A 21212-nucleotide genomic window follows, 5' to 3' on the forward strand; every position below is an offset into this window, starting at 1 on the left:
ATACTACTTCTTAATAGAAATAACATGAAAGTATACATCAAAACACTCAAAATTTATACTTCTCCCCCTTTGCCAACAATGACAACAAAGTATTACAAACTAACACCTGTGTCATTAGTATTAAAAGAATAAGAGTTTATGACAATAAGGAATAAAACTTGTCAAAAATAGATTTAAAGTCCTGCAAAAATTGTTTCATAGATAAAGACCAGGACTCAAGTAGGGAGGTGGCTACTTCTTTCTCTGTCTGCATCTGGGAGACTTGTTCTTCCATGGCATCTATTGTGCTCATCTCCTATGTCACCGTTAAGGCATCTAGATTAAGATAGCACTTCTGAAGTATTTGCAGATGTGGGAGTAGAACCAGTTGTAGCTCATACAAATCTCGTGACCAAGTGTTGATCTCATGCTCTATCTTAGTAGACTGGATATGAAACTGGTGAACATTTTTCCCATAAGCTTTAAAGGAGTCATATGGCAGCTTGAAGGTACTCATATATAACTGCAAGTCAGTTTGAAGCTTTTGCTTATGTACAAGCACATCATCATAGAAGATATGGGGTTGGAAAATCGTACTCAGTAGTAGATTCCCCTCATCCAAAACATTCCTTATGTCTTTTTGTGCTTTTTGCAGTTCAGACCGGAGCTCATTAAGCTTCTTCACTAGGGCAATGTTGAGAGCCTTTTGTTGCTCTTTCTTGGCATTTGCCTCTGCTACCTCCTCTAGGCTCTGCACTTGATCATCAACAACTGTGCATAGGAGCTTCAATTGGGCCAATGATGAGTTAGTACTGGGGATGTTTGTGTTGGGTAACAAACCATTTAGAGTGTCCACCACAGCTTGGATCACATCTTCCTCCTTCTTCCTCCTTAACACTTCAAGGAATTCTTGAGCAACCTTGATGCTCTGCAGTGGCTACATTTCACTTGCAGACTGGAGGTCAATAGGACTAGTGAGGTCAGCCGATTTGGCTTAACTACCGGTTGCCTTTGGAGTCTCCATCTGTGTGCTCTTTGCTGCTTCTGCTTCCTTGTCCTTCTCTGCCTTCTTCTTCTTCTTCACTTTTTTTCTCTTTTCCTCTTCCTTATCCTCCTCTGCCTTCTTCTTCTCTACTTCCTTCCTCTTCTCCTCTTCCTTTTCTTCCTCTTCCTTCTTCTTTTCTTCTTCCTTTCTCTTCTCCTCTTCCTTTCTCTTCTCCTCTTCCTTTCTTTTCTTCTCTTCTTCTTTTCTCTTTTCTTCATGTTTCCATTTCTCCTCATCTTCTTCCTTCTTCTTCTTGTCCTCTTCCTTTTTATTCTTCTCCTCCTCATCCTTCTTCTTCTTCTCCTCTTCATCCTTCTTCTTCTTCTCCTCTTCCTTCTTCTTCTTCTCCACTTCTTTCTTCTTCTTCTCCTCTTCATCCTTCTTCTTTTCCTCTTCTACTTTCTTCTTCTTCGCTTGCTTCTTTGCTTCCTCCTTTTTGTCCTTAGCTTCCTTTTGCTTATCTACCTATTCTGCTTGCTTCTCCTATCTTGTTGCTTCTGATGGTGTACTCTGAGCAACATCCTCTCCATCCAAAGTATCGACATCAATGGTGTCTATCGGTTTAGTAACCAGGTTTCCTTCATTATCAAACACTTCATCCGGTTTATTTATTGTCAGTTCTTGCTCAGCCTTCCTGTTGGCTTCAGCCACCTGGTGCATCTTAAGAGCTTTTAGAAAAAGAGTGTGTATTCTTGAGCACTTCTTGACCCTTCCCTTCCAGTAATAGGAGTCTTCTTCTTCTCATAAAGAAGAGGCCTTTGTATTTATTCATAACTTCAAATAGTTATGAATTTGATACGTCAAGAAAATGTTCAGCAAAAAATTTCTCTCTCATTTCCTATTCCTTCTCTATGGCAATGCACCATTTATTGTCTAAGGAATTATACAAAGAATCCAGTGTCTCAGATCTAATTTCTGAAGGTGACTGTTCATTAACACATAAATACTTAATGATTTCTTTTTCAACTGCTTCTTTTTCATCACCATTAAAATCATCAAAACAATCAATCAAATCATTCAGCACTTTTCTCCTAATATTTTTGATAGTTCTTTGACAATGTGTCAAAGGTTTGTAGGAGGAGATGTCAATATTTACCAGTGTCGATGATGCCAGTTCATTCTTTGTCTTTTTCTTTGCTCGTCTTGTCTTCTTAGGTTTTTCCTTAGACATAGTTTCTTCTGATTCCAGTGAGTTATTCCTTGTCTTCCTCTTTCTCTCGAAGACTTTGGCAGGTGCTGTTACTGGTTTCTTCTTTGCAGGTGACCGCTTGGTCACTTTGGGACTGGGTGCAGTAACCGGTGCTGATGTCGATGGCACTGTCTTTCCTTTCTTTTCAGGAGGTTCTTCAACTGGTGCAACCATTTCCAGATAGGTGTCGGTTCTCTTTTCCTTAGGATCAAGAGGTGAGGCGATTAGGGTAGAAGCATACCCATCTAGCATATCATACATCACCTCATAGCCCATAGGCTCCACTTCTTCCTATCTGGGCTCAACAGCCTCCATTATGCATTCATCAACTTTGATGATAAAGCAGATATCCTCTTCATATTTCTTGACAATGTCACTAGATATCCTCATCCTTAGGCTCCTCTTGCCTTTGAACTCATCAAAGTACTTATTCAGAACATCAGGGTAACCGGTTCCAACTGCTTGCAGTCTTTCTTTGATCTGCTTGGTAACCGGTTGGTCTGCAGACCACTAAATATCTCCCACTCTGGTAAAGTAACCTTGGAAGTAGAAAAATAGTCCTACTAGAAGTTGTCCAAACTTGAATTTTAATGCATTATCATGTTTGATTGATTTAAGATTCAATATGAGTTGCCTTTGCATACCGGTGCAGAGGTCAAATGATGCATCTTCCTTGATCATCTGGTAAGCAGCATTTACCGCTGTAGTAGATACAGAGTTAATTCTATTGGCAGAGAACATCCGGTATCCAATCACCATTCATGCATATTTCACGAGGTCATCCTTGATGGAATTAACAGTCATTCTTTGTGAGTCTCTCACTGAACCAGTGAGCTTGGACATTTACATCTTGCTGACCTTCCTAAGGGCTGGCACTTCCCCTGTATTGCAAAAACTAGTGACGGCATGAATAGCTTATGGTGTAATATCATGCGTTCGCTCTAGGTACATCTTGTCACCATGAACTCTTCTTAGAATGATCCTAATGTGGTCATCTGTGAAATCCTCTAGGAAGTAAACCGCATTGTGAAGTTTCTTCTTCTCCAAAATGCTATACTCTAGTTTGATCTTTTTATCCTTCCCACAGAATAGACCTAGCTACGAATGGATCACAAGAGACCCTAGGTCTTCGATTTTGCAGTCTATATAATCTGAAATCCCTTCTTCTACTATAACCCCAGCTGGTACTTGTGACAAAGAATTATATTTTGATTTTCTTTGAATGAAATCCATAGAATCGACAATTGCACTACAACTATCATGAGATGTGAAAGCCATGATTAAAACTAAAAACTCAAGAAATACCTTTCAGAAATTGTGAATTTAGGGCTTTCAGATTCTACTTCACCTCACACTCTGTCAGTTGCAGAATCACAGCTTTGTTTTCTTCCCTTGACCATTTGCAATTTGCTTTTCAATCTCCTTCAAGGTTTCCAACTTTCTCTGAATCACAACACAAATCACTTTATCGTCGCTCTGCACTTGAAAGCCTTCTTCGTTTCAAAAAATAATAGTGAGAAATGATTTGAAAAATTCCTTTTAAGCATATTCCTCACCAACTGTAATTAATGCTCCACCATTAGGGCGTAAACCCTAATTTGCCTTTTACCATTTTCGGTCTTCCGCCAAATGATAGGTATCACATACCGGTTAAGGTCTTTTACTGGTGTAAACCGGGGGTTCGAAATATTTCACCATTTTCTCCCCCTAAGATTTTCTGAAGCTTAGTTTGTCGGTTCCGTTATTTCCACACTAGGTGCAGAAACTGCTTCTTCTTGTAACACTGTCGGTTTCTTCTTCCAAGTTTTGTTCATATCCGCTTGAACGATGTCAATATCAATATTTCCTTCCGGAGTGACTGGTATATCATCTGATATGTTCTTTCTTGATCTGCATAATCTGGCAATGTGACCCGGTTTGTTGCAGTGATAGCAGACCATTCCAGGTGCTCTCCAAGGTCCATTATTCATGTTGTCATTCTTCCTCCTACATGTTGCAGTAGTGTGACCATGATTATGACAGATCAAATAGTTTTCTCTCCATCCGGTTGCCGCTTGATAGCCACCATTTCTTGACTGATGATTGAAAGCATTAAACTAGTTGTGATTCCGGTTCACAAAAGGTTCAGGACCAACTCCTTGAGTCCTCTGAGGATATCTTCTAGTGTTGTTCATAACAGTCTTGCATTCAGATGCTCTATGCCCAAACTTGTTGCATGCATTATAGTTACCATTGAATTTATAGGATCTAGGCTTATCATTAGAAAATAAAGAAAATTATTGTAAGCCTTACTCCTACACACATTGGAAGTATGTCCTTCTTTAAGACAGTTAAAGCAAATAGGTTTAAACTTTTGCTTACCTTTATCCTTTGATGTCGGTTGTTTCTTTGATGCTCCAGCATTTGTACCAGAGGTCTCACCTTCCTCATGAGAAGAATAACCAAGTCCATCAATATTCTTGATAGGTTTGGTAGATTCAAGCTTTTGCTCTAGCTAGACAGTACTCTTGTTGAACTTAGCAAGTATTTCCTTTGACTCAGAGAGTTCTTTGGAAATAGCAGCATTTTCTTCCATCAAGTTTTCATTTTCAGAGATGGCAATGTTCAGTTCTCCTTGCATGTCTTCCTTTTCCACTTTTCTCACATGGAGTTGAGCAGTTAGGGCACTGATCTCTTGCTTCAACTTGGAGTTTTCATGATCTTTGTCTTTGACCAGATCTTTAGCTTTCCTCCGATTCTCAAGCTCTTGACACATTAGAATAGTTAGTCCTTCCAATTCTTTTCTCAAGTTGGAATTGGATTCATTCATCTTTTCTACTTCTTGAATCAGGGCTTCCATGTCCGCTTCATCAAAGGAACTATTTTCAGATAGCTCCATCAGCTTTTCAGCATGTTCTCTCCTCTTTGCTTGAGATGCCTTATATTTGACCATAAGATCATCATAGGCTTTCTCAGACTGAGTGAGCCGATAAGTAAGTTCCCTCAATGTGTATTCCACCATATCTCTTTCCAAGTGGTTAAACCTATAGAAAGGTAGGCTCTGATACCAATTGATGAATACTAAGAGGGGGGGTGAATTAGTATGCCAAAAATCTTTGTACTTAAACACTTTTCTAGACTAACAGTAAATCGGTAAAACAGTTTAGCAGACAAACTGGTTAACACACATGCAAACCAAATAGCAACTAATGCATTCACCTATGGAAGCACAAACACCATAACACAAGAGATTTTGACGTGGAAACCCAAATGGGAAAAACCACAGTGAGATGGAACTCACAAGTAACTATCTGTAGAATAGAAACCAGACCGGTTAAGGTCATACAATGTTCTTTACCAGAACAGATCCTGTTAGGAATCTCAATCTCTGTTAGGAGATAAGTCCGATTAAAGACTACCTTTCTAGAGGATTTTAGATCCACAGATGTGAACCACCTTTTTAGAGGATTTTCAAAAAGTCTTTTGGGCCTACCCGGTTAAGGGCTACAGACTTGTCAAAGATGTGAGTAATCAACAAGTGAGTGATCTAGCTAATAGCACAGATTGCTTGGTTAGATCCTTGATAGCTTGTTCCTAATGCATTCCAACATTACTTCAGTCTTCTACACATTCATACTCTCTCTAACTCATCAACCACCTTAAACCCTCGCAACAACATCAACAGTAACAACAACCTAAAACCCTAGACATGATGTCCTTATAAAGGAATCTGATTTCATGTTGGTCCAATAGGATTACAATAAAATTTCCTAGGTTCAATGCATCTAGACATATTCTGTAAGATGACACAAAAAGCACTGTTAAAGTGTTGGCACCATCAAACAATCTATGGATGGTAACTCATCACAAAATGTCGGTTGGTAACTCATCACAGAGTATTACCGGTTCATACAAAATACTGGTTCAAGCAAAATATCGGTTGCCGATTTGACAAAATGAAGACTGGGAAATATGTGTTTTGTCACTTTGATCCTTCGTACCGCTTGAGATCCTCTAACTACTTGGGGTCAACATACCGCTTCACATCGGTAATCTTTCTGCAAAACACCAATAGTCTAAGGACTATAATGCATCATACCGGTTGGAACAAGTACCGGTTGAGCTTTAACTTATACATACAAAAGTGATCTCAATGCAAGTGTGTGTCCATCAATGACAATCACAACATAATCATCAAAAATGCCAACAATGGAAGCTAATCTACCTCATATCTACTGGAGAGAAGCAGTGAGTACAACAGTTTATACATTCAACAAAGTACATATCAAAGGGGAAACCAGTAAGACACCTTATGAATGGTTTGGTAATACACCTATAGTTAAGTATTTCAAAAAATTTAATGGTAAATTTTATATCAGGAGAGATGATACTATTGGGAAATTTGATCCTAGATGTGATGAAGGTATATTTATTCATTATTCTAATGAAAGAAAAGCATATATATGTTATAACAAGAGATTGCAGAGAATTCTGGAGAGTGCTAATGTCAAAGTAGATGAACTTAACAGAATTCAAATTAGAATTTATGAGAAGGAACCGACAGTGGAAATGGTTATATCTGAATTGGTAGCAACTTTATCGGAATAGAGATTTGAACCAGTTACTCCGGCAACATGAGAGAATTCTATAGTAACTGAAGAATAGGGAAGAGGAACAAAGAGTCAGAAGACTCCTAGGTATGTGAGATTGAATCATTCTAAAGATCAAATCATTGGGGATAAGAGAAATGGAGTGATGACAAGAAGAATACTGACAACTAATGAGGTATGTTTCATTTCACAAGTTGAACCAGTATCAGTAATTGAAGCATGTAAAGATGAACATTGGTTAAAAGCTATGGAAAAAGAATTAGATCAGACTAAGAAAAATAAAAAATGGACTTTGGTTCCCTGACCTAAAAATAAAAATGTTATTGGAACTAAATGGGTCTTTAGGAATAAATTGAATGAGGATGGTCAAGTTATAAGGAATAAGGCTAGATTGGTTTGTAAAGGATATTCTCAGAAGGAAGGAATTGATTATGAAGATACTTTTGCACCTGTAGCTAGGATTGACGTTGTAAGATTATTTATTGCCTATGCTGCTTATAAAAACTACAAGGTTTATTATATGGATGTTTAATGTGCATTTTTGAATGGGGATCTTGATGAGGAAGTTTATATTGAGAAACCTGATGGTTTTTCACTATCAGATGATACAGATATGGTTTGAAGGTTAAGGAAAGATTTATATGGATTGAAACAAGCACCTGAGGTTGGTATGCAAGGTTGGATAAATATCTTTTGAAGCTTGGTTTTACTAAGGGTAGTACTGATAGTAATTTATATTATAAAATTATTGATGATGATATACTGATTGTTGAAGTATTTGTTGATAACATTTGTTGGCATTCTACACTCAGATGAGAATAGTTGATGTTGTCATTGATGATAACCAGCTAGTAACATGGTTCACAACTTACACTGGCAACAAAGATCATCTACCAGCACCGGCAGGCACAACCAGATTATTCTCACTGGCACCCAGTCTACACCAACAGAAGATCTTATTGGCACCCCAGTCGACATGGAAATTATATTGTTTTGTATTGTAATATTATTATATAGCCGACCTGATGTATTGTAAAGACTCATACATGTATGAGATCTTATAGGTCATTTTGTAAGTGTGATAGGTATGTGAAATATGTATGGGTAATTAATGCAAGCAGTAAATGAGAGAGAATATTTGTATATGCATTTTGATGTAATAATTTTGATGAGAGAATAAGAGTAGAGTAGAGCAAAGAAAGGTTTATGGTAGAGGTATTTGAGAAAGCTTAAATTGGTACTGAATCAAGCATTGTAGATGCTATTTTGAGTAGTACATTGTCATTGGATTTAATCATCCAATTTTGTAGTCAGTGTGACTCATTTTTGTGATTGAGCAGTGAGCTCTAGGCTGTTGGCCTTCCTGCATGTGCAGGCCCCTATTGTAACAATAATATTTAATCATATTGGCCAGTGAGTAAATATTGTGGGTCACAAATCACATCGAGGTTTTTCTCCTACTGGGTTTCCTCGCCAAAATATCTGTGTTATGGTGTGCATTGATGGTTATACTCTTATTTATCTTTATTTCTTTATTACTTCTTTACCAGTACATTAATCCGGGTTGTAAAGTTGCAAACAAGTTTAAATATTTTATGTACCAGTTAGACACTGATTCACCCCCCCCCTGTCTTAGTGTCTTTGGGACTGATCAAGTATCTAACAATTGGTATCAGAACCTAGTCCTCTATTTGCAGAAGCCTAATAGCTTGAGGAAGATTCTGAAACTGGTATCAATGGAAAGCTTGAGACAACAGTTGGATGGAGCTCTTGAAGATTTTGATGCAGAAAAATTGAAGAATATCAAACTGGAAGATGAACTCAGAATGCTCGGGAATTTATCAAAGCACTTCAAGATAACCTAGTTATAGCAAAGAATAAGAGAAAATAATTACATGTACAATTGCAAAATCAAGATGATGAAGGAAAAGAAACTCTTAGAGATATTGCTGACAAATTAAGACAAGAGAACAATAACATGAAGGATGAGATGCAAGATTTAACCATGAGACTATGCAAAGATATTGAAGATAGAAAGAGGAATGAAGAAGATTTGGCAAAAAGACTAAATGAAAGATCAGATGATTCTCAAAGGCTTAGTTATGAAAATGATATGCTCAAAACTGATTTGATTCACATGCAACATGACAAAGATGAACTTTTGAGACAAGTTAGCACTTTGTAAAATGAGTTGATCACTTTAAATGAATACAAAGACAAATTCAAGAAAAGTTTAGATAATCTTGATGATATGTTGAAATGTCAAAAACCTGATGGAGAAACAGTTGGACTTGGATTTGAACATGGAGAAAGTTATGGGACTGCAAACAACCATGATCACAGCAAACCAATAAGGCAACCTAATGCTTATAAATTTAATGGGAAATGTTTTAAGTGCAACAAATTTGGTCATAAAGAAAATCAGTACAGATTTAGGAATAATCAGAATACAAACTCACCCACTAGTCAATGTTCAAAATGCAATAAAAATGGTCATAACTCAGACAATTGCAGAATGAATGTGAAATGCTATGTTTGTGATAGATTTGGACATTTATCTAATTGATGCAGAACTCAAACCGGTCAAGGTTATGGAAAAGCTATTCATAGAAACAATGTAACTTGTTATGCATGTAACAAGACTGGGCATATTGCAAAATTTTGTAGAAGCAAGACTATACCGGAAAACAAAAAAGGATCTAATAACAAAGACAAAGAAAAGATGACTGAAATCAAGCAAGAATTTTAAAAATAATGGATTAGGAAGAGAGATCAGAGAGGTGCTGAATCTGTCACTACATCAGCAGAATAGGGTAATCCTGCATCGGCAGGAGATTCTTCATCCAACTAAGGAATAATCCTTAGGGGTAAGGAAACAAATTGAAAACCATGCATTTACCCTCGATTGATGGTAAGAAGTTATATTTCTTTTTTACTAGTAGATATGTGGAATTTTTCACTTCACTAGCGAGCATTTATTGTGATTGTAAGTCAAATTTTGGTTATAAAGGCAATGTACCCTCTCATTTCAATTCACCAAGCATCCAAAGCATTCAAAGAGAGAAAAATTGAGAAAAGGAATTCTAAAGGCAAAGCAACAAAGGTCTTTTTTAGGGTATTCAAGGATTTCACAATTAAGAGGTATTTATCTTTCGCAATGGCATCTTCATCTTCTATTCCTGAATTCGTAGCAAACCCTACCATTGTGTAAAACATTCAATGACCTAGACCCATTTTTTAAATCATTCCCAAGATAGAAAAACAGGATGATTCTATTGGTGCATTTTCCAAAATCCCGAAGGGAGTCGCATTCACTGAAGACCCTAGGGCATACATACATTGCAACATAGAAATTTTAGGATCTGATGATTTAATGAACATGTACATGAATGTAATTACTTACAAGGATATGATAGTGAAACAAGAACATAAGGTAGTTAAGGATTTAGGTTTCATAGACATCCTCCATATGCCAGAATTCTCAAATGAAGTCATCCGTTATGTCCTTAGCAGGGTTCACGGAGAATTTATGTGGTTGGACTCAGTATTCAAGATTACCAAGGAAGCTATTAAAGTTGTTAATGGTTTACCCTCCATCGGTTCTAGACCTGACAAGAAGAATAAAATCCCTAACAAGGAAGTTATGAGCTTAACCGGAGCTACATATGACAACCAGACACTTAGGGTTAATGACATAAAGGATAAAAATGTTAAATTTACTAGCATGATAATTGGATATAAAGTTGGTCACACAAATAGGTTGAATTTTGTGTCTAGTTCATGCATTCATAGTGCACATGAGATGATTGTAAACAATGCAAAGATTGACATTTGTGAATGGTTGAAGGATGAATTGCTAGAAAATTTGGATAAGATAAAAGGTGATAAGAAATGAACATTCAAGTTTGGAAATCTATTAGTATGTTTAATGCTTTACTTTTCTAAGGAATCCCCAACATAGGTCATAAGGATTTTGCCTATGATATTTCTGTTGGAAAACAGATAAGGGAGATGATCACCGGTATGGGAGCTAACAGTGATGAGTTGGTTAAAGATTATTTTAAGAATTTTCAAACCAGAATAAAATAGAGAGAAAGGATTTGCCAAAGCATCGTAGATAAATATGATAAATAAATATGCTTCGTAGTAAAGAGAGATGAAATTTGGATGGAAGCAGTTAGACCCAGAATAGTATGGATTACTAAAATGGGATATGAGGTGGACTTTCACATTTTGGAATCATATGTAAAAACACTCCTAGATGCTCCACCAGAACCATCAGAGAAAATATTTGATAGTGTTGAAACAATTGAAAGTGATGTAGCCATGATGAAGCAGAGAAAGAAAAGAGACAAATTCATGAAAGATGCTCCTAAAATGGTAAAAGAAGTTACAGAAGGGTTGATGAGTCTTGGTGCTATTGCTGCTAGTATGAAAGAAAGTCAGTTAAAGCAGACACTGGTAGCTCATGTTTCCCCGGTTGTTCCTTCTTCTGAGACAGAAAGTGATAAAGTAGCTGAATTTAAAAGAGTTGAAATGAAGAAAAGAAAACCTTCACCGGCACCTGCCCCATCTCCAAAGAAGTCAAGGACAAAAAGAAAGAAGCAATAGGTTGTAAGAGAGCCTAGTGGTCCAAAGAAGAAGGTAACTCCAAAGAAGAAACAAGAACCTAAGGCATTGGATACTCTTACACCGGAAGAGTTGATAAATGAAATCACACAAGAAGATAAGAAATTAAAAGTAGAGGCTCTAGTTGTTGTGCATCCTGTTAACTCCAAAAAGGAAATTGATGACTTAATCTCAAAGGCAAGCAGAATAGTTTTTGTAAGTGGTCATCGGCAGGTTAGCCTTATGGCAGGCTGAGTTAAGGAAATTGCAGATGAGACAACAAACAAGTGGGCCATATTTTTTGTGTAAAGAGAAAAGAAAGAAGAAAAGGATAGATAGAAAATGGATGAGTCATTTGAAAAGGTAAATTAGAAGGATAAAGGTAAAGGTAAAATTGGTAGTGTACCTAATATAACGGTCAAGGATAACCTTCCTCCACCAGCACAAGACACCCCACCAATGACTGCAGAGGCACTGGTACAAACTGACAATCAACCAGAAGAGAAGGAAGAGGAAATAAAAAGAGATGACACCAATCTAGAATCTGAAGTTCTTTTTACCATGAATGTGGACACACGAGACTTCAACATTTTCATGGACAAGGAAACCACAGAGGTAAAGAAATTTGAAGCTACAAATATTGGGATCTCTGAGTCACCAGTCAACACTATTGACTCTCAGAACATTGAGATACTAGTAGAAGTTGAGAAACCTGATACCATCCCAGATGCTACTTAGACTAACATTGAGAAACCGGCAAAAGCACAAGCAGAAGCAAAGGTAAAAGCACAAACTGAACTTATAAATGTTGACACTTAGCAGAAGGTAGAGAAACTAGCAGAGAAAGAACCTGAACAGAGTATAACTGAATCGACAGTCAATAAGACAGAGAGTAAGGATGACAGTAAGGTTGAAAACAAAATTGAAACACAGAGTGAGCAAAAGGCAGAAATAGTGAATAAAGAAGAGGTCAATGATGGAAACAAGGAAGAAGTGGTTAAGGCAATTGGACAAGTATCTAAAGAAAAGAAAGTTATTGCTGATCCTAGCACTTCCTCCATGGATTTCAGGCCTACAAATGTGACCGATGTACTTTTGGATTCAATAAAGAGGATCACAAATTGCAATGCCTTAGAATTTAAGGCTATTGATGATATATTACTTATATTGAAAATGATTGCATCGGCTTGTAAGATAGATCATATTGATGGATCTTTAGGTAAATTGGACACATTGTCCAAATTCATTGCTTCAAATATTCTAACTGAGGATAAGATTAATGAGGAGACTATTAAGGAAAGGGTGAACAAAGAGAAAAGTGAATTCTTTGATAAGACTATCAAGGATTGTACTAAGCATATTGACTCTTTATTATTGGTACTTAATTCCACTATTTGGGAATATAAAGAATTGTATAAGGAAGCATGCAAGCCTCACAACTTGACAGAAGACATTGAGGAAGAGATAAAGAAAACACAAAAAGAGATTGATGATATAGCAAACAATATGATAGGTTCTTCAGAACTTACCTCAATTTTTTATCAAGAAATGATAGTTTTTGAGGAAAAGATTGAAAAACTATAAAAAAGAAAAAGCAAGGATAAAAATGAAGGCATGTGAGCTGAAAAAAAAACTTGGTCCTAGATTGGAAAACCTTATAACTCAGTGGATTGAGCTGTCTAAAGCAACAATTCAAGGAGAAAGATCACCGGAGCAACAGATGCATTATCTGACTAGTATGATCCAACAGACTAAAACCATTATCTCTGACAGTGCCAAATTCATGCAGAGTCTTAATCTGATTTTGGCGGATATCTTTCAAATTGTACATAACTAGATACAATCTATGAGGTAGAATTTTGAATTCTTTGATTATTTTTTACATCCTTTGTCATTGATGTCAAAGGGGGAGTAGTAGTGTGGAAAAAAATGTACAGAAGAGATCATTTGCTCAAGGGGAGCACTCCTATTTTTGGATTTTTCTCATGAGTGTTGTCATCAATGCCAAAGGGGGAGATTGTTAGCATTCTACACTCAGATGAGAATAGTTGATGTTGTCATTGATGGAAACCAGCTGGTAACACGGTTCACAGCTTACACCGGCAACAAAAATCATCTACTGGCACCGGCAGGCACAACCAAATTATTCTCACCGGCACCCAGTCTACACCAACAAAAGATCTTACGGGCACCCTAGCCGACATGGAAATTATATTGTTTTGTATTGTAATATTATTGTATAGCCAACATGATGTATTGTAAAGACTCATATATGTATGAGATCTTATAAGTCATTTTGTAAGTGTGATAGGTATGTGAAATATGTATGGGTAATTAATGCAAGCGGTAAATGAGAGAGAATATTTGTATATGCATTTTGATGTAATAATTTTGATGAGCGAATAAGAGTAGAGTAGAGCGAAGAAAGGTTTATGGTAGAGGTATTTGATAGAGCTTAAACCGATACTAAATCAAGGAATGTAGATGCTAATTTGAGCAATACATTGTCATTGGATTTAATCATCCAATTTTGTAGTCATTTTGACTCCTTTTTTTGATTGAGAAGTGAGCTCTAGGCTATTGGCCTTCCTGCATGTGCAGGCCCCTATTGTATCAGTAATATTTATTCATATTGGCCAGTGAGTAAATATTGTGGGTCATAAATCCCATCGAGGTTTTTCCCCTACCAGGTTTTCTCACCAAAATATATGTGTTATGGTGTGCATTGATGATTATACTGTTATTTCTCTGTATTGCTTTATTGTTTGTTTACCGGTACATTAATTTGGGTTGTAAAGTTGCAAACAAGTTTAAATATTTCATCTACCGGTTAGACACTAATTCACCACCCCCCCCTCTCAGTGTCTTTGGGACCGATCAAGTATCTAACAATATTAGTTTTGGAGGTGAAGATATGTTATGCATAGAATTTATAGGAGTTGAGAAAATACAACACCACAGGAGCCTAAAGATCTTCTGCAAGCCAAATAACCTGTTACAAGGAGAAGCAATGAAGCAAAATCTGAAGAACATACAAAACATAGAGAATATGCTCAAAAAGAGAGAGCTCAATATTCACAAAATATGTAATGTGATTCTTACAATGAAAAGAAGGAACTCAACCTTTAATAGGTCAAGAAACCCTAAAAAGGGAAAACCTAGGTTTGCACATAATAATTAATTAAAACAATTAATTATATGCACCTAAAGTTAGCTTAAGTGTAAAAGAGATAAAGGGAACTTAAATAATTAAACAAAGAATGTTTAATTAATCAAGTAAATACCCGAATACTCTAACACCCCCCCTTAAGCTAGACTTAGGGAGAAGCTAAAACCTAGAACAGCTACTGAAAGCAATAAAGATGGGTCCTAGCAACAAGGCCTGATTAGGTACCCAAATACAATGAAATCTTTATGAAACAGAGACAAAGGAGAAAACCCAGTGGGAGAAAACTCCTCTCCAAAAAGAGATAAAACAAAACCACTGAAGCATGAAGAACATGCAAACTCTGTCGAAAAATAACTACTAATCTGAAGAACATCCACTGAACTAGAACATGACCAAGTAGAGAAGACTGTAATCTGCATGAGTGCCCTCAAATGACACTACTCGAATCAGGAGGCAAACAAGGCAAAACAACTGAAATCGAAGATATAGATGGCATGAGAAACCAAAGCCTGAAGAGCTAATCAATCGAACCACGGAAGCATTAGAACCAATAGGATAAACCTCCCCATAATGCGGAAGTGGGAGAGGGACAAGAACACTGAAAAGGACAGCCAAAAACAACTGCATGACGAAGAACCAAGAACATCAAAGTTGCCGAGACACATCATCATGAGGCGAATGTCATGGACGGAACACTCACTTGACAAAGGAAGATGGCAAACAAAGGCAAACATCAACCCCCTCATGGCACTTGATCCACAGTGCATGTACAACAAGACACAAGATATGCAAGATTCCAAGTAAACAATGCATGATGGCACTTTATCTTAGTGCATTTGTATAATTACAAGCTACAATGATAAGAAGACTGGAAATAGAAACAAGAAGAAAAATAGAGACACCCTAATTAGAAAAGAGATCCCAGGACCTGAAACAACCACGATATCCACTAGAGTGCTGAAAAGAAAAAAACTAAATAAAATATGCATGGAGAAGAATCTGGAAAAAAACTCTTTTTTCCTGGAAAGTACACAGCACAAACTTTCCAAAAATATAAAGTTTTTGAAAAACGGAGTTCGGATGCTCATTCTACGTCTCCCGGAGTGCAAAAAAGAGACCTCACTTTGACTGTAAATACAACACAGTCAAACAGAAAAATTGGAAAAAATTACTAACACCATGAGGTCAGCCTCGGAACCAGCTTTTCGACGCCTATTCGTTTTCGAAAAAATGACTCTGTATGCCCAAGATAGGGCCAAAAAACCAAACCCCCCCTTGAAAAAGCCAAAAAAGGGGGTCTAGTGGCTTGTGGGTGGTCCGGTGGCCAGGGAGCGGTGCTCTGATGGCACACTGGTGGTGGCCGGGTGGCGGAGCAGTGGTCGGCCGAAAAAAAAAAAGCGTCCGGGGAGCGGAGCGGAGGGCGGCCGGAAGCGGCGGCGGGGGCCAAGGAGGAGGCCAGGGGCTGCAGGCGGCGGCGGGCCGGGCAGCCGGCAGTGCAGGGAGGCGGCAGCTAGGCAGCGAGAAGGCCAGGGAGCTGGGTGCTTGGCGGTGTAGCGGGGCTAGGCTGGGCAGTGGCAGTGGAGCCAGGCGGAGCGGCTGGGTCGCACACGGGGGACCGGGATCTGCATGGCCGGCAGGGGCCGGAGACCGAGAGCTGTATGGCCGGCGGGGGCCGGAGAAATGGCGGCAGCGGCCGGAGAAGGATGGAGGGGCCACCGACAGGGGCCGCAGGGGCCGGACTGACAGTTCTGACAGGCCTGTTAGTCCGGTACCCTGCGGTACCCACAAAAAATGTGCCCCAAAAAAAAAGAAAATTCTTAAAAAGAAACAAACCTCCCTTTTTTTTTTCGTTTTTTTGAAAGAATTTTTTTAAAAGCAAATTTCGGCCTGCATGCCGTAAAAAGGCAAATTTTTTATTTTTTTGAAATTTTTTTTCTTGATCTGCATGCCAAGGTCGTACGGCCTGGATCTGAGAAAAAAATTGCTCCCAGAGGCTCAGGAACCAAAATAAGTCGAATTTTATATGACCATAGGGGTTTTCGGGCCTTCTGAGCACGATGGTGAGGTCTATTTAGGCCTAAAGTGCTCAGAAAAAAAGCTCAAACCCTAGGTACATAAAAAATTCCTGAAACCCTAGATCTGCTTCCAAAGCAAAAAATTCTCAAAACAAGAGCAGGCAGCTGTAGATCCGGAGCTCTAATACCATATAGGAGTTGAGAAAATACAACACCATAGGAGCCTGAAGATCTTCTACAACCTGAATAACCTATTACAAGGAGAAGCAATGAAGCAAAATCTGAAGAACATACAAAACATAGAGAATATGCTCAAAAAGAGAGAGCTCAATATTCACAAAAATATGTAATGTGATTCTTACAATGAAAAGAAAGAACTCAACCTTTAATAGGTCAAGAAACCCTAAAAAGGGAAAACCTAGGTTTGCACATAATAATTAATTAAAACAATTAATTATATGCACCTAAAGTTAGCTTAAGTGTAAAAGAGATAAAGGGAACTTAAATAATTAAACAAAGAATTTTTAATTAATCAAGTAAATACCCGAATACTCTAATAGAATTTTCTAAGAATATGGATTGGTGAGATGAATTTTTTCTTAGGCTTGCAGATTACTCAGACTGACAAAGGTATTTTTATCTTTCAAACTAAATATGTAGGAATTCTTGAAGAAATTTAGTATGGGAGATTCTAAACCGGTAAGTATTCCTATGGTTACAAGTGAGAAATTGACAAGGAAAGATACTGATAAATCCTACAAGATACAAATCTATGATTGGAAGTCTGCTTTATTTGACTCAGACTAGGCCTGACATTATGAATGTTGTTTGTATTGTTTCAATATTTCAGAGTGATCTTAGAGAAAATCATGAGATGGCAGTGAAAAGGATTTTTAGATACTTGCAAGGTACATCAGAATATTGCTTATGGTACCCTAAGGATGATCACTTTACTTTATGTGCATATACAAATGTTTATTGGGCTAGATGTTGATGATCGGAAAAGTACTTCCGGTGGGACTTTCTTTCTTGGAAAGAAGTTGTTTTCATGGATCAGCAAGAAATAGTCATGTACTTCTTTATCTACTGCTGAAGTTGAGTATGTTGTTGCTGCTACTAACATTACACAAGTTTTATGGATGAAGCAAATGTTAAAGGATATAAAGGAGGATTGTGATGCACCGGTAGTTATTCATTGTGATAACTCTGCTTCTATTGATATATCAAATAATCTAGTATTTCATTCTAAGACAAAACACATATCTATCAAGTATATCTTTTTCAAGTAAAAGGTGGAAGCAAATGAAGTTATACTAGTTGATGTGAATGCTAAAGAATAGATTGTAAATATTTTCACTAAACCTTTATACAAAGAATCATTTGAGTACTTGAGAGACATATTGAGAGTTTTTACCCCTTCGGTAGAGACTTGATTGATACAATTTGGCATCAGTCTGACATGCATTATCTGAGATACTATTCATTCTGAGATTGATGTGGGATGCTACTGCTCAGGGGGAGTAGTCATCTTTGAGATTCAGAGGCTTATGTTTTTGCTTTGATATTTTTGTCAAATTTTTGGCATTGATGTCAAAGGGGGAGTGATATTGATGTGAAAAAGTAAATGTAAAAGGGGGAGAGATATTGATATTCAGAGCTATATGTGGGTGATTGTTGGTTGTCTTCCACAAAGGGGGAATTGTTTGGAATTTCTTGGTACTTAGATGTTTTTCACATCTAGTGTTGCCATCAATGCCAAAGGGGGATATTGTTGGCCATTTGGTGGAATTGATTATGTGTTGCATTAATGTTTTCTCATTGATGTCAACACTAGCTGTTTGAATGCTTTATCGACACCCTTCTTGTCTTGGTAGGTTGAGTGGTTTTTGGTTAACTTGGATCTGGCATGATCCGATATAATCTGGTGATGGAATTGGTTTTTTCATGATACTTATACTCATATTTGGCCAGTTGGTTTTGGTCCGGTGATTGGATGCTATCCTGTTTACTCAAAAGATTGGTTTCTAGTTCCGGTGAAGGTTTCACTGGCAGATCTTTTGGTGGAGATCTTTGATGAATTGCATAAGTGGTGTTGGTGCATCTTTTGATGGAGTTTCAGGATGTTGTTGGTGATTATGTTCGAGACTTGGCAGTTGGAGATCTTTGTTGAAGAGTGTGGACCTATACTTGGTCCCGGTTGATCTAGGTTATGGACCGGCTTTAATGTAACGTGTGGATAGGACCTATTGATGCATTTCCAAGATATCTTATGTATTGATATTATTTGTTTGGTCTAAGGCCGACATGGATTGTAATTATGTAATCAGTTTATTGTCTAGTGGTCGACCTGATTGTTTATGGTCGAGGGTTTGTATATATAGATGTAAGATCTCATTGTAGATCATCATAGTTGATGTAAGAGGTCATGGTCAAGGAATGTAATTTGCGAATAATGTAATATCATTCATGAAGAGTAGTTGTCAATCATTGGAGATTGAATTGGGTTTATGTAAGAGGATTTAGTCCTCTAGTATTGAGCTTAACCAGAACTGTACTCTGGCATAGGAGATGTTATCTTTTGCAGTTCAACACTTCTCCGGATTGTAGTCTAGATTTATATGTAGTCAGTGAGGCTCCTTTTGTGATGAGCAATGTGCTCTAGGTTATTGGCCTTCCTACAAGTGTAGGCCCCTTCATTATAATTCACATACTTACTATAGAAGTATTATCTAACTGTGGGTAGGCTTCCCACCATGGTTTTTCCCTTTACCAAGTTTTCCACGTATAAATCTTAGTGTTGTGTGGATGGCTTTTATTATGTGATTACTGTTTATTCTTAATTGATTAACTATTATTCTGGTATTATTGTTTTGGGTTCTGATATTAAAGTTTTAATTGTTGAATGTTCCTCTAATCTGTGACAACTTATTCACCCCCCCCTCTCAATTGTCTTCCGGTTATTTGAACTGTCTAACAATAACTAGGTTAAAGTAAGGAGTCAAAATAATATAAAACAACATTTACAACTCCTTGGGGGACTTATGTTTACGTGAAAATGCTATTTAAACTAACAAATGCTAGACCAACATTCTAGAGGGCCATGGATGTTACATTTTTTATTTGATAAAGATCATTTTGGTGGTCTATTAGGATGGTTTAACTGCATTTTCCAAGTGTAATGCCCTAAAAATGGTCACCTAAACCATGGGCCCCTAATCTCGACTACATCACCAAGGTCCTAACCAAAGGCAAATTAAATCAATCATGAGCACCTAATTAATTAATTCTCAGTCATCAATGTCACATGGCAAATAAATCATTCTATATTAATTAAATATTTATTTAATTAATTAATCATTCCAAGTGGATCATTTTAATCAATTATCCTATTTATTTAATTAAATATCCTAGCATATTTAATTAATAAATCAATTTGCCATTAAATCATTAAAAAATGAATTAATTTGAAAAAAGAATTAAAATTGAGAAAAGAAATCAAAATGGAATTAAATTGAAAAATCTCAGAAAAAGCAATTAAATCAATTAAATCAATTAAATATCAAAATTGAATAAAATATGAAATAAATCAATTTTTTCTGATTTTATCTTAAAATTAGTTCAATTTCCTTTAAAGCTGAGAAAAGTAGCCAATCACATCAATTCACCTGCATTGTGCTTCCTCTTGGAGAATCTTTGTCATTCATCATTGGTCAATCTTGACCATTGGTCTCTCTCTAGATTTTCTATAAATTCAGGCTCTCATCTCTAAAAAAAAAACCTAGAGATTATTGTTATTATGTTGTTTTTGCTCTAGGTCTATTGAAAATATTGCATTAGCTTAATCATATTGATTGAATCATGTTAGTTTGATTAAAATCATATAGATGGATAAATTACTTAAATCATGTTAGCTTAATCTTCATATCTTGCATCCACTTAGCTTAATTTCATACTCATATAGATTAATCCTTTGTTTAGGTGTCTTCTAGTCATTGGTGTTGTATAAACAAATCTGAGAGCAAAACTAAACTCACATCTACTAAAAGGCAATAGGTCTCTTTGTAATGGTTTCATTTTTCATTTATTATTGATTTACTAACCATGCATCTAATGACTTAATTGAAGTTTTGTGTATTCAAATACAGATACAGATACAAATCCACTTTTCACATACACATTTTTGGCGCCCATTGTGGGGCTCGAGAATTTAATTTTCGGCTTTGCAAATCTTTTTTATTTTTAAGGTTTCATCCATACAACCTCTTCAAAAGGTCATACAAGTGTTTACAACATACAGGACGAGTTTTGAGATTTGTCTTTCAGCTCTGTGGGAATCATCGTACGAGTATCTTCTTTGTTATTGTCTTTTGGGGTTTACTCATTCGGCTCAGTGAGAATACTCGTTCTTCTCTACGAGAATTGTCATATGGATTTTTTCTTTTCTCATTTTATAAATAGTATACCTTTTTGGGGTTTTCTTGATTTGTCTTTGGATTTTACTGACGCTAACCCTGAATTGTCTTCTATCTGCCTGAGATTTTCACAACCTAGCTGATTTTCTGCAGAATGCCTGTCAAAGAATGTCTCAAATCAAACTCACACATGTCAAAGAATCAAA

The 21212-nt window shown here is 36.9% G+C and overlaps 1 protein-coding gene across 1 annotated transcript in view; it reads left to right on the forward strand.

The window, feature by feature from the left end:
- Window positions 1-15921: 15921 nt before the first annotated feature.
- Window positions 15922-21212, forward strand: part of LOC131861077 (uncharacterized) — a 34549-nt gene continuing 29258 nt past the window's right edge. The window contains exon 1 of the mRNA XM_059214913.1: window positions 15922-16357. Within this exon, the coding sequence (XP_059070896.1) occupies window positions 15922-16357 (436 nt within the window). The remainder of the gene's footprint in view (window positions 16358-21212) is intronic.

This window comes from Cryptomeria japonica, chromosome 2 (genome assembly GCF_030272615.1).
Source record: "Cryptomeria japonica chromosome 2, Sugi_1.0, whole genome shotgun sequence".
Taxonomy (NCBI): Eukaryota; Viridiplantae; Streptophyta; class Pinopsida; order Cupressales; family Cupressaceae; genus Cryptomeria; species Cryptomeria japonica.